The sequence below is a fragment of the Petaurus breviceps genome, unplaced genomic scaffold (genome assembly GCF_028583685.1).
Source record: "Petaurus breviceps papuanus isolate PSGF00001 unplaced genomic scaffold, PetGlider_PUasm1.0 90760, whole genome shotgun sequence".
Lineage (NCBI taxonomy): Eukaryota > Metazoa > Chordata > Mammalia > Diprotodontia > Petauridae > Petaurus > Petaurus breviceps.
This window is the reverse complement of record NW_027187338.1, coordinates 12,063,049-12,075,541: the sequence shown is the minus strand read 5'-3', so window position 1 is coordinate 12,075,541 and position 12,493 is coordinate 12,063,049. Positions and strand designations below refer to the sequence as shown.

The 12,493-nt window shown below is 37.4% G+C and overlaps 1 protein-coding gene across 4 annotated transcripts in view; it reads left to right on the top strand.

The window, feature by feature from the left end:
• The window catches only part of FOXJ3 (forkhead box J3), a 172,354-nt gene that overhangs the window by 144,607 nt on the left and 15,254 nt on the right, over positions 1 to 12,493 (top strand). For all 4 annotated transcript variants that reach the window (XM_069068157.1, XM_069068155.1, XM_069068156.1 and 1 more), the window contains 3 exons: positions 2,432 to 2,560; positions 4,118 to 4,292; positions 7,475 to 7,891. In XM_069068157.1, coding sequence (XP_068924258.1) covers positions 2,432 to 2,560; positions 4,118 to 4,292; positions 7,475 to 7,891 — 721 coding nt within the window. The remainder of the gene's footprint in view (positions 1 to 2,431; positions 2,561 to 4,117; positions 4,293 to 7,474; positions 7,892 to 12,493) is intronic.

The window sequence follows — 12,493 nt, the reverse complement described above, 5'->3', positions numbered from 1 at the left end:
TATTTTTATATGAATTACCTATGTTTCTTGGATAGGAATGTGGTTTTGGTAAAAGATAAACAGTGATAATTTTTCTCCAAGTTGCTTATTTCCTTTATCCTAGATGTATTGGCTTTAGTAATGCAAAAATTTTAAGTAGTCAAGATTATTTTCTCCTTTGTAGTCTCCATCCCTTATGTGGTTAAGATTTTTTTTCCTCCTAACCATGGTTGTAAAATGTTTTTTTTTTTTTATGTTTAGGTTACATATGATCCTTTTGGAACTTTTTGTGTTATATGGTGTAAAATGTTGGTTAAAACCTGTTTTCTTCCAAACTTCTTTCCAGTTTTTCTAACAGTCCTTTAAAAAAAGGGGGTCCTCTTCCAATTAGTGTATGTTGTTGAGTTTACTGAACACTGGACTATTGAATTTGATTTCTTATTATTGCTTATTGATTCAGTTCATTGATCTATTTTGCTGTTTTTTTTTCCTAACCCATTTCATATAGTTTTGAAGTAAATCATGGAATCTTTCGAATTGAAAGGAGACTTACTTACAGGTTATTTAGTTTAACCTGTCACCTTTCCATACTCTATTTGAATAATACCAGTAATAGGGAACTTGCTCTTTTATTGAGGGCATTCCATTTCAAGATAACTCTGTTAGAATTTGTAAGCCAAAATTTGTTTTGCTATAATGTCTACTCCTTAGTCTTAATTCTGACTCCTTTAGCCAGAATAAATTTAGTTCATTTGCAGAAGATGGTCTTTCAAATATTTGACAATGATGATCAGGTCCTTCCTTTTCTATTATCTAAATATGTCCTTTTACTACCAGCCAATCCTTATATGGCATTGTTTTAAGTTCTTTATTATCTAATTTGTTACTGATTCAGTTTCTGGTTTATGTTGTTTTTAGGCAGCCTGGATTAAGTGACTTGCCTAGGGTCACACAGTTACTAAGTGTCTCAGGTCACATTTGAACTTAGGTCCTCCTGACTCCAGGGCTGGTGCTCTATTCATCATACCACCTAGCTGCTCCAGGACTCAGTTTTTCAATGTGATCTGATCAGTACTAACAGAAAGGATAAAAGGACTAGAAGTTCTATTCTGGATATTATGTATCCTTCTCTTACTATGTATCCTCTTAGCACATCTTTGGGTTACATTAACTTTGGGGGCATTATCTTCACACTGCTGAATTCTTGATAATCAGTTAATTAAAACTTCTAAGCCTTTTTCATTACAACTACTATTAGTCTGTCACATAGTGGGCTAATGTAGTTGATATCTTGAACCAAAACAGAATACTTTTGATTTATTCCTAATAATTTTTATTTGGTTAGTTTTAGCGTTTCATTCTATTCTGTTGAGATATTTTTCAGTCTTCAACTTATCTTGAGAAACTCTCTGTACTCCAGAACATAGATGATCAGCTTGATTGTTCCAGAAGCTCTGGGATCAGGTGTGAATTTTTTTCCTTGGCCGACCAACTATTCCTAGCCTACTCAAAGGAACTTGGATGTGTAAACCAGAACGCTGGTGTATTAATGGAGAATGAATGTCATATTTTCCCAACAAATTGCACTTGTGATCCCAGAAGTAGGTATCCTATTCCTCTCTGGATGCCAACAGGAATGCCAGTAGATGTTCAGTCAGTGTTGACTAATTGATCTAATAAACCTTGCACCTTAGGATATTGCTGTCATTTATTTGGGAAACATGGAACACTTTTAAAAATATCTTTGAGAAGTTGATTGGCAAGTGTAAAATTATAGGTGGAAGTCTTAGAATTAGGGAAAGGACCTAATAGGAAAGCTTATTTGAAGTTTTTTCTTGGTGATATATGGTTTGCCTTGCTTTGTTGGGTCATCTTGGAAAGTTGTTATTGTTGGATTGTTATTCATTTGTGTCCAGTTTTTTGTGACCCTATTAGAGGTTTTCTTGGCAAAGGCATTGGAGTGACTTGCCATTTTCTTTTCCAGCTTGTTCTGAAGATGAGGAAACTGAGGCAAACAGGGTTAAGTGACTTGCCCAGGGTCCTACAGCTAGTAAGTGTGATGAGGCCAAATTTGAACTCAGGTCTTGACTCCAGATCTGGTGCGCTTTCTACTTTGATAGTAGTATATGCAGTGCTGCAAGAGAGGGAGTTGATAATAGACTCCTTTCTTAGCTTGCATTTGTCTAGTTTAACTTCAGTTGTTCCTCTGGTGCCTGTTTGCATCAAAGCCAAAACCTATTCTTTAGAAGAGTAAGCTGTAAATATTCATTTATTCCTTTAAAAATATCTTTGTAACAGACCAGTTTTTGAGAGCTAGCCTTATTAAATAATTACATTGATTTTGGTCATTGTGCATGTAGATACTCTTATCTTAAGAGTACCTTAGTATATATAAAGTGGTACATGCAATTTTAGCCGATCTTTGTCCAAATATTTGTTTTTTGCATTCTAGGTAACGTTATATAATCCTGATCAGGATGGCAGTGACAGTCCACGCAGTAGCCTTAACAACAGTCTCTCGGACCAGAGTTTGGCATCTGTTAATTTGAACAGCGTTGGAAGTGTGCACAGTTATACACCAGTAAGCTTATTGAAATGCTCTTTATATTTTAACTCACAGTTAGAGCTTAAAACTAAACTCAGTGGAAGATGCAGAATAAATGTGAAGAGGGGCAGCTTTAAACATAGAGATACACAATTAACAGGTTATAAATAGGCTTTGGGAATCTGCTTCCTACCTAGACAGTGATCCCAAATGCATACTTAGAAGGTTATTTGTAACTTGATTTTTAAAATGGTTGTGTTCAGGTAACTCAGAGCATATTGCCCTGAATGTAGATTATTTTCAAGTCCTGGCTGATCCCTCTTGTTCTTAGTTTCAATTTAAACAACTTTAAAAGTAATGGACCTGGGGCGGCCAGGTAGCACAGCGAGTAAGAGCACCAGCTCCAGTGTTGAGATGACCTGGAGATTGAATCCTGGGCTCAGACACTCAGCACCACACCCAGAAATAACTGGCTGTGTAACCTTGAGCAAGTTACTTAACCCCAATTGCTTAAAAAAAAAAATAAATAAATAAAAGTAATGGACCTTTTAATCAGAATCAGATTGTAATTACAATCAGAATTGTAATTTTTAACCTAAATATTTTTTCTGTTTGATTTTTGATACTCTATAATGTTAAACTGCATTTAATCATTTAACAGTTTGCATTTCTTAATTCAGACTCTTTTAAAAATACTAGCTAGTATTCTTTATTTCTTTGTGATAAAGGATCATTATTTTAAATTTTAAGAATTCAAGGCATTGATCCCTTCCATTTGCCTTCTACTTCCTTTGGTTTCTCTTTGAGTCTGTACCTAGTTAACTTGTTTTAACTCCCTCCTTTGTCTTGTTTTCTCATTAGTGTTTCCTCCTGTCTCCCAGAAGTTGAAATGGAGACAATTAAAGGTTCATTGTGATTTAAGGCAGTGGTTGCACTAGAAATAGATGTCACAAAATTTCCAAGCTGTCCAGTAGTGCAACAGTTTTCATTATTGCTCACCAAGAAGCAGTATTTTATAGTTTTCACCTTCCCTACAGTGTAGTACCATGCATCCTGTAAGTGCTTGAACAGTTGGATTTGAATGAAGCCATAAATTAGATGTTAAGGTAGAAATCTGACACTGCAAATCCTACCTTATATAAAATATTTCTTAATTTTAGCGAAGGTAGGATAATAGCAGTGGAAAAAATAAGAGACAATGCCATTTATTGAATAGATGAAAGGACTTTGGAATAGTTGGCTGTTGTAATTAATAGGACTGGATCCAGTAATGTTTGAAAAGCAATACTTCAGGGTTCTAATCCCTTTTGGCATGTGGGAGTGGGAGGTACTTGTTACTGAATGTGTGCTGGTTCTTGAGTTAGTGGTGATTAGTGACATCCAGTTTATGCCTCATCTTTGGCACCTAAGCCAGAAATAAATAAGGTGATTCCAATGATAAGAACATCATATGAAAGCCAACTCAGGGAGTATGTTTTTCCCCCCTTTGTATTATGTTCTCTTAGTATGTGAACCACTGTTTGTAGTTTGTTTTTTTAATGATTAAACTCAAATATAGACCCTTGAATCAGTCGTATTTTATTTTAACATTAGGTGACAAATCATCCAGAACCAGTCTCCCAGTCACTAACTCCTCAGCAGCAGCCACAGTACAGCATCCCAGAACGAGACAAACAGCTACTTTTCTCAGAATATAATTTTGAAGATCTTAGTGCCTCATTTCGAAGCCTTTATAAGTCAGTTTTTGAGCAGTCACTTAGCCAACAAGGTGAGTTTTTTTTGCATTTTAAGAAATATTTTCACAGGGTATTTGGTATCTTTTCTCACTCAGCATAATTGTTTGTCTCTAGTTAAGGAACAGGAGTTATTGGAATGTTGGAAGTACATCTTGCGTGTGTGTGTGTGTGTGTGTGTACCAGAGAGAGAGAGAGAGAGAGAGAGTGAGCATTAGTTTTGTATGTCAGACCTCAGCAAAGGTATAGCCCTAAGAACTTGGTAGTATCCACCTCAGAGCTCTGCCTGCATCACTATTGACACCAGTATATATAAGTGTCATTGTGATCCAGTGGTGCAGTAGGAGTAAGCCAGCTTCTGGTCCTAACATGACTTTGCTTAAAAAGAAACATCACATGGACTTCTAATCCCTGCTTCATCATCAGCACCTTTTCCTTGAAGATGGTGCATACGCAATATGATCACTGTCATGTCAGTTGAATTGTGCCTAACATTGTGAGTCATGTGCAGATCCAGTATAACTTTTGCAGAATGGTATAAAATCAAATGGGAGAATTAATACTATTCTATAACTCTGTTGAAGTTACTATATACTTCAGCTTATCTCCTTGTATTATTTACAATTTTCTATACTCTTGTCAGTGGCAGAGATAGAGAGTTGATAATATGTTGTTGATAAATGAAGTTGTGTTGCTTCAGTGACTGATTTCAAGGTTTAAAGTTCAAGTTCAAGATATAAATTTAAATTAGCTTGTTGTATGAAAAAATGCCTTTTTGAGTTGCTATATTATATTTGGTGTTCCTTTGGGTGAGGACATGGTTTAAAACATGCATGTTCCTTAGGGGACCATGATTTAAGTAAGTTGCTCTTAAAATAACATCAGTGACAATACCTGAAGGATGTACAGTGATTTTCAGTGTGGTGTAATGGAAAGAACATTGGATCAGAAATCATATGACGGTCATTTTAAGTCAGACTATGCCTCTTAAGGAGCTACGTGACTTATGGTCCTTTCTCCTCCCTGTCCTTGAGCTTCCTTACTTATACAATAAGGAAGGTAGAGTAGATTTCTGAGGTCTCTTCTAGTTCTGACACTAATTTTATGACCAACAAATGATGTTACTGAACCTCCCTGGGCCTCTATTTCCTCATTTGTAAAATGAGGTCATCTAGCTCTTGAGCTTTGATCACCTGTTTCTTTCCCCTACTTTGTGAATCACCTTGATGTTCACTTTTAATGTTAGCTCTCCAATTTCAAGAATCACATCTAACCTTTATCGAGTACAGACACCTCTTTTGCCAAAACTGCCAGTTTTAATATTTTATTTTGCATTCGTATATTGGCAAATATTATGGCAAATACTACAAATCATGGTAACAATATCTTCATCAAATATCTTGACTCCAGAAGAAACTTGAGTCATTGCACAATATTTTTCCATTTAAATGAATACATTGTGTCTAGATGATTAAAATAATGTTGTTATGGGCCATCTGCTGGGATGTGAAAATAGCCTTATTATATAGAACCAGATGTTGTGGTGATGATGTTTGTTAAAATGGTGCTTCTTTCTGTAACCAAATATGTTTGGTTTGACACCAGGTACTTTAGTCAGTTGTGTACATGTCAGTTGCATAATGAGACAGAGCATAAGAGTTGATGTGGCTTTGTTTGACCTACTTTTACTTGGTCTTATGGACCTCACATGTTGTGATTGAAGAAGGGCTTCATGTAATCACATGGATTTTTCCAGAGTAGGTGGTTAAGTTGGTAAGCAGAAGACGGCTTCTAACTTAAATTATAATATGAAAATTCGAGAGGGAGCACATAAGCACAATATATATGTTATCACAAAAGAGGTAGGAAAAAATGGAAAAATGAGAAGATTAAAACCCTGAAGCATTTTGCTCAAAAAGAGAATGTAGCAAAGTAAATAATAGGAAGCCAGTTGAAAAATAATGTGAATACTAGTTGTTTTTAATTGTCAGCTAATGTTTACTGAAGGAATATTTTTACCTTGGCTTATGAATGAAGCTTGTCTTGATGTACCTTTGTGTGGTATATAGCCTGTTTAATCAGTAAATTTGAAACTTATGAAGAAACTGATAAAAAAAATGGCTTCTTTAAAAAGGCATTTATTTCAGGGAAATAGATGGGAAAGTGAAAAAAGCTAAGAACATACTTTTTTTGCAAAGAGAGAAGAAAATAAGAAGTTAGGAAGTTAGAATGCATATTTTGAGTAAATAAATAAATACAGACTAGCAGATGCTTTGTCCTCATTGTGTTAAAGATTAACGTGAGAGGCAACTAGGTGGCACAGTGGATAGAATTAGGAGGACCTGAATTCAAACATGGTCTCAGACACTTAACTAGCTGTGTGACCCTGGGCAAGTCACTTAATCCTAATTGCCCTCTTACACCCCCCCCCCCCCCCCGGCCAATACTAATGCAACATAATAGCTGACTGCCTTCCAGGATATGTCAGAATGTTCTGCTTTTGTATTTGAAAAGTGTTTCTCCTCTCAAGGAGTGAGGAGGAAAAGGAGGGGAAAAATTGGGAACTCAAAATTTTTATAAAAACAAATGTTAAATTGTTTTTACCATGTGATTGGAAAAAAAACATAGAAATTTTTTAAAAAGAAGAAAAATTTCTCTCTAAGAGTAAATTTTAACTCAAGGGCTGACCTAGGAGGCACAGTGAACTCCAGTTCTTTCTTTCCATACCCCAAACACATACATATAGATTAATAGTCATACATCCATAGGGAACACCTGGTCAAGATGAACTGACCCAGGATAACCTCAGTACTTCTTAAGCCTAAAATTCGATTTAAAGTATGCAAAATGAGGTTTGTAGTATGGTGAGGTTTGTAGTGCATGGCCCTAAACCTTGTGCAATAAGATGAAGCTACATGACAATAAATACTCATTCCAGTTTTAAAGAAATCTTGATTCCTCCCTATTGGTTATGGGAAGGAATTGCATCTACTGCTCTTCTCCCCCATCCTTGTTAAAGCTCAGTTCTTCTGTGCCTCCATAAGGTCTTCCTGAAAATAGGTGGTCAAGCCCATGGCCAAAGATCATATCATGCTTAGGTTAGGGGAGTGTGTGTCAGTGTGTCTCTCTGTGTGTTTCTGTCTCTCTTGGGTTAATTTTAAAGAAATATTCTTTACAAAAATCATGACCAAAAAGTATTTCTTTTTACTATTCTTAGGTTTGATGAGCATCCCTTCTGAATCATCCCAACCACCCCACACTTCATGTTCCTATCAGCACTCTCCCAGCAATACTGTGAGCTCTCACCAACACAGTGGCCAAAGCAGCTTATCGAACAGCCACAGCAGTGGTCTTGGCGCTACTGCCAATAATTCCGTGGCACAAGTTTCTTTGTCTCACCCCCAGATGCACACACAACCATCTCCACATCCTCCCCATCGACCGCATGGTTTATCACAGCATCCACAACGTCCTCAGCATCCAGCACCACACCCACAACAACACAGCCAGCTGCAGTCTCCACACCCCCAGCATCCGTCTCCACATCAACACATACAGCACCATCCGAATCATCAGCATCAGTCGTTAGCACATCAGACACATCCACCCCCACAGCAGGTATCCTGTAATTCTGGTAAGTTCTCATCTTCTAACTTGTGTTTAGTTAATTATATATCAGAAGCAATTCTTAGCTATTCATAGTTCTGCATATTTGAGGATGGGGGTGAGTGGGTTGTTCTGATGTATTTAAAACCATGAAAGGATGGGTAACCACACATGTAATGGAAATCATGTGGCATTTATAAGCAAAACTTTTTTCTTGGGAAAGATCATAGCATTATAGCTTTACAACTAAAAAGGACCTTAGAGGTCATCTATTTAGCCTCTCCTCCCCCCTTTTTTTGTTTTGCTCTTCATAATTCTACAGTTTAATGCATTCAGAACTAGAGCCTCTATTTGAAATTCGTTTTGATTTATATTTAGATTTGGGTATTGAGTAACCATTTAAACTTTTGGATTGTCCTCATGCTCTTAATAAATTTCCTCTTATGTACATTTGGAAGGTATATAGAGCTACAAAGAAAATAGCCTTTGATCCAATGATCTCGTGGGGTCTTTGATACCCTTGTTTTAAACCAGAGGCTGGCAATCTTACAGTGTGCAAACAGTGATTACTTTTTCCATCTGCCTTTCTTCCCCTTAAAATGATTGTAGTTATCTTTTGTTTTTAAATTTTGTTTTTATTCTGAACTTAAACACTAAAAAAAAAACAGGTCCTATTCATGTAGAACACAAAGACGGTTCTATATAAAACTGTGAGTCTCCATTTAATAACCTTGCTAGATTTGAAAAATATAATAAATTCTACACATTGCACTTAAAACTTTCCTGCTTCTCTGTGCTTCCTTCTAAGCTTCCTTCTCTGTTATCTTCTGTGCATCTTTAAAAAACGTTAATGATGTCCTTTTTTTTGTCATCACTATTCTTTTTCTACCACCTCCCAATTTGCCAAGAGAAATCAAGGCAATGACACTTCTAACAAGTAGAATCAAGTGAAACAAATGTACCTCTGCATCTTGTATCCATCACTTCTCTGTTAAGAGGAGGGTAATGTGTCATCGTAGGTTCTCAGTAGACATGATTGTTCAATTGAGGTAATATTTATAAATAACTTAACAAACCTTAAAGTGCTATTGTAAATTCTAGTTGATGGTGATGATTACAGTTACAACTTTGATCAGTATCCTTAAGTCTTTCAAAGTTGTTTTTCTTTACAGTGTTTGTTATCCTTGTATAAGTTTTTCTCCTACTTCTGTTCACTTTACTCTGCATCAAGATAGATAAAAGCCTTTATTAAGTATTTACCCATGTGCTAAGAATACAAATACAAGGAAAAAGACAGTCCCTTTTCTCAAGAAGCTGGTATTCCAATGATGAAGAATATCACATAAAAAGGGATCTGCAAAGAGGTTGGAGGGAAGTGGCCACATGTAGAGGCAAAGTAGAAAAGTTTGGAGAGTCGGGGTAGATCCAGGAGATAAGTGAGAATTGCTTGGCTGAGCATTTCATCAAATGGAATTTCCAGGGAAGAACTCACTAGTCAGAGGAGGGGGCTTCAGAGTTAGGGTCTCAGAAATCATCTCTTTCATCATTTCTAATGACACAATAATATTCCATTACATTCTCAAATCACAATTTTTTAAGCTATTTTCCAGTTGTCTAAGAGGTACCCCTTTAGATTTCTAGTTCTTTTCTCCCTTTTTAGTCTCCCCCTTTAGGATCAGAAAGGTTGTGGGGTTGTGGGTTTTTGTTTTTGTTTTTTTTTTGCTTGAGACTAATTCCTCACTGGCATTACTTTTCTTCTTATCCACTCCCTTCTCCCCCTCCCCCCATTGTTTGCCAGTTAAATTTTATGTATTTCTACAGTAGACTGTTGGGGGGTGGAGTAGGAGTTGCATGCACAGAACTTTTGTTCATTTCATATGAGTGAGGTTCATTTGATGCCCACTTATTCCAACCGTTCCTATGTATTCATATTTTCTTCTCACACACCCTAATTATGAGTAGTAAATTCTACCTCCTCCTTTCAGTACTTTCCCTCCTTTTGTTTTTAGAGATAATTCGGGGGACCTATAAGTTTTCATTTCTTCCAAAGTGGTACAATCCAGAGAGAGGTGTGCTTACTACTATTTTTGGCCTGTGTTCTGCTCTGTGAGTGACCACAAACACTCTTTTTTTGTTTTGGAACTGTGACCAAGGTCCCTGTTCTTTGCTGCGAGCTCTGGTGTTTAGTGCTCCTCCTTGCCCTGGGACTGAGACCCAGGACTGTTACTTGTATGAGTAAAGCAACAGAGTCCTGTCCTCAGTGCCCGCAAAGGGACATCAGTAATTTCCTTCCTTGGTGTGCATGCCGCCCCCCTGCCCCCCCCAATCTGTGGGCTGAGAGTCCATTGCTAGTTTGCTGGTGTGTGACTGGCACTGGCTCAGACTGAGCTCCACTTTCACCCCATGCAACAGACTTTTCTTGCCAAAGCTTTTAAGTTGTCTTGAGACAGAAAATTGTTTTACCCCATCCTTTTGTGGGTTCTGCTGCTCCAGAATTTGTTTAGAGTCATTTAAAGTTTTTTGGAGGGATTTTGGGGAGAGCTCGGGCAAGTCCCTGACTTTCTTGTCTCTGCCCTTCCCCATTATGATTTTCAAGGAGTTCGATGATTCTTAAATTATCTCTCCATCTCTTTTCTAAGTAAATTGTTTCTGAAAGCATATTTCTTATGTTTTGTTACATTTTTGGATTCCATTTCTTAACGTTTACTAGTTTCCAAATTTCTTATTCTCTTTCTAGTTCTTTCTTCTGGAGAGGTCATTTTTATAAAGCTGTGCTTCATTTATATTAGGTATTTGAATGCCTAATGGTCCTTGTGGAAAGTCATTTTTTTTTGTTAGTCATCCAGCATTTATTAAGTATTTACTGTGTGCCAGAAACTACAACCAAAAAGAAAGACATTCCTTCCCCTTAAGGAGCTTACATTTTAATGGGGAAGGCAACATATAAAAATAAACTGAAAAAGGGAAGGGTGAAGAAGGTAGTCAGCTCAGGGACATAATGGAGAAATCTAAAGATGTACAGTCTGGTGGAAAGTGAAGAGATGGTTAGCTCCCTCCTTAGAGGTTCTGTGAAGAGTGATCCAGTCATAAGGAGGGCCCCTGGACCAGAACTTATATCTAAACTGTGAATTCCATTGCCAAAGTGGTTTTTTAAGATGGAGATTTCTGAGGCATAATTGAAGAGTTAGGGAGTTAGATTTGCAATAATTTTTTAGGCTGATGTTTTCTGATTTGCTATCTGTTAACTTTAGTTTATGAATTGTAGCTTTCTGTCAGGGCCAGACTCTGCTTCCTGCTGTACTTTTGGGTGGAATGCGTCTTGCTTGGTATCACTTTTAGTTCTCTTAGATACTTGTGCTGGCCTTAACTTAATGGCCTCCCTGAATGTTTGAGGTGCAGAGTGCTAGATTTCAAGATAGCATATTATATTTTAGAGTTCCTGGCTATTCTAAAAGTGAGTGCTGTTGCCCAGGACTCACCCAAGATAGGCGAGATTGTTACGGGAGGATTTGGGCCTTTCTCAGGACAGCCCTCTGCATTTGTTGCAGGTCTTTCTCTGGTCTTACTGGTGCTTGCTTTGTTTGAGGGGCCATGATCCCTTTCCTTTTGTCCTCGGGTTTCTCACGGGCTTCTGGTGCTAGTCTGAGGTGGAATGTGTCATTTATTGTAGTTTCTCATTGGATTTCTTGATCATTATTTGTCTGGTGCAAAAGTCAAGGTTTTGCTGGAATAGGCTTGAAGATGGTGGGTGGCCTACCTCTCATTCAGGCTTCTGTCTGGCAGGAAGCCTATCTTTTGTTTTTTTATCACCTACATTTCTCAGTATTTTCCTTTCCCCTTCCCAGAGAAAAAGGGAAAAAATGTCCCACAAAATTGTCCAGCATTCTGTTCAATACTCATAGTTCTCCATCTCTACAAAGAATAGAGGGAGGTACATTCTTATACCTCTTCTTTGGTGTTTAACTTGGTCATTATAATTTCCCAGCATTGTTTGGATCTTTTGTTATTATTTCCATTTAACTTGTTATAGTCATTGTGTATATTGTTTTACTGCATATTGGCTGCTGACTTCACTTTTGTTCCTTATTTTTTACAGTACATGACTATTTCATTGCCTTCTTGAACCCTAGTTTATTTTGCACTTTCCCAGTGTTTGGACCTCTGCTTTGTTTCCATATCTCTGCTACACTGTGCACCCCCCCCCCCAAAAAAAAAAAAAAGTGCTATGAATATTTTAGTGTTGATAGTACTTTTCTTTTTAACATTGACCATCTTGAGGCATATAACCACCACCAATGACAGGATCTCTGGGTTAAAGGGTGTGGGCATTTTAGTTACAGTGCTGCAGTGACCACAGGAAGACTAATGATATTTTGGATAAGGCACATCTGTCCCTCAAGGTCAGCTTGACTGGGGTTGCAGAGATGGGGGTAGGTATGGGGTACAGAGGTGACCCTTCTTGTATTCCCAACCCTTCGTTTTTTCTGCTGCTAGGAACCTGAGGTTTATTAGGCAAAAGGAAAGAGTTCTGAAGAGTGCTGAACTTGGAGTCACAGGACTTGAGTTCAGATCCTCCTCTGCCACTTACCTGTGTGACTTTGAATAAATCATTTGACTTCCCTCGTGTTCA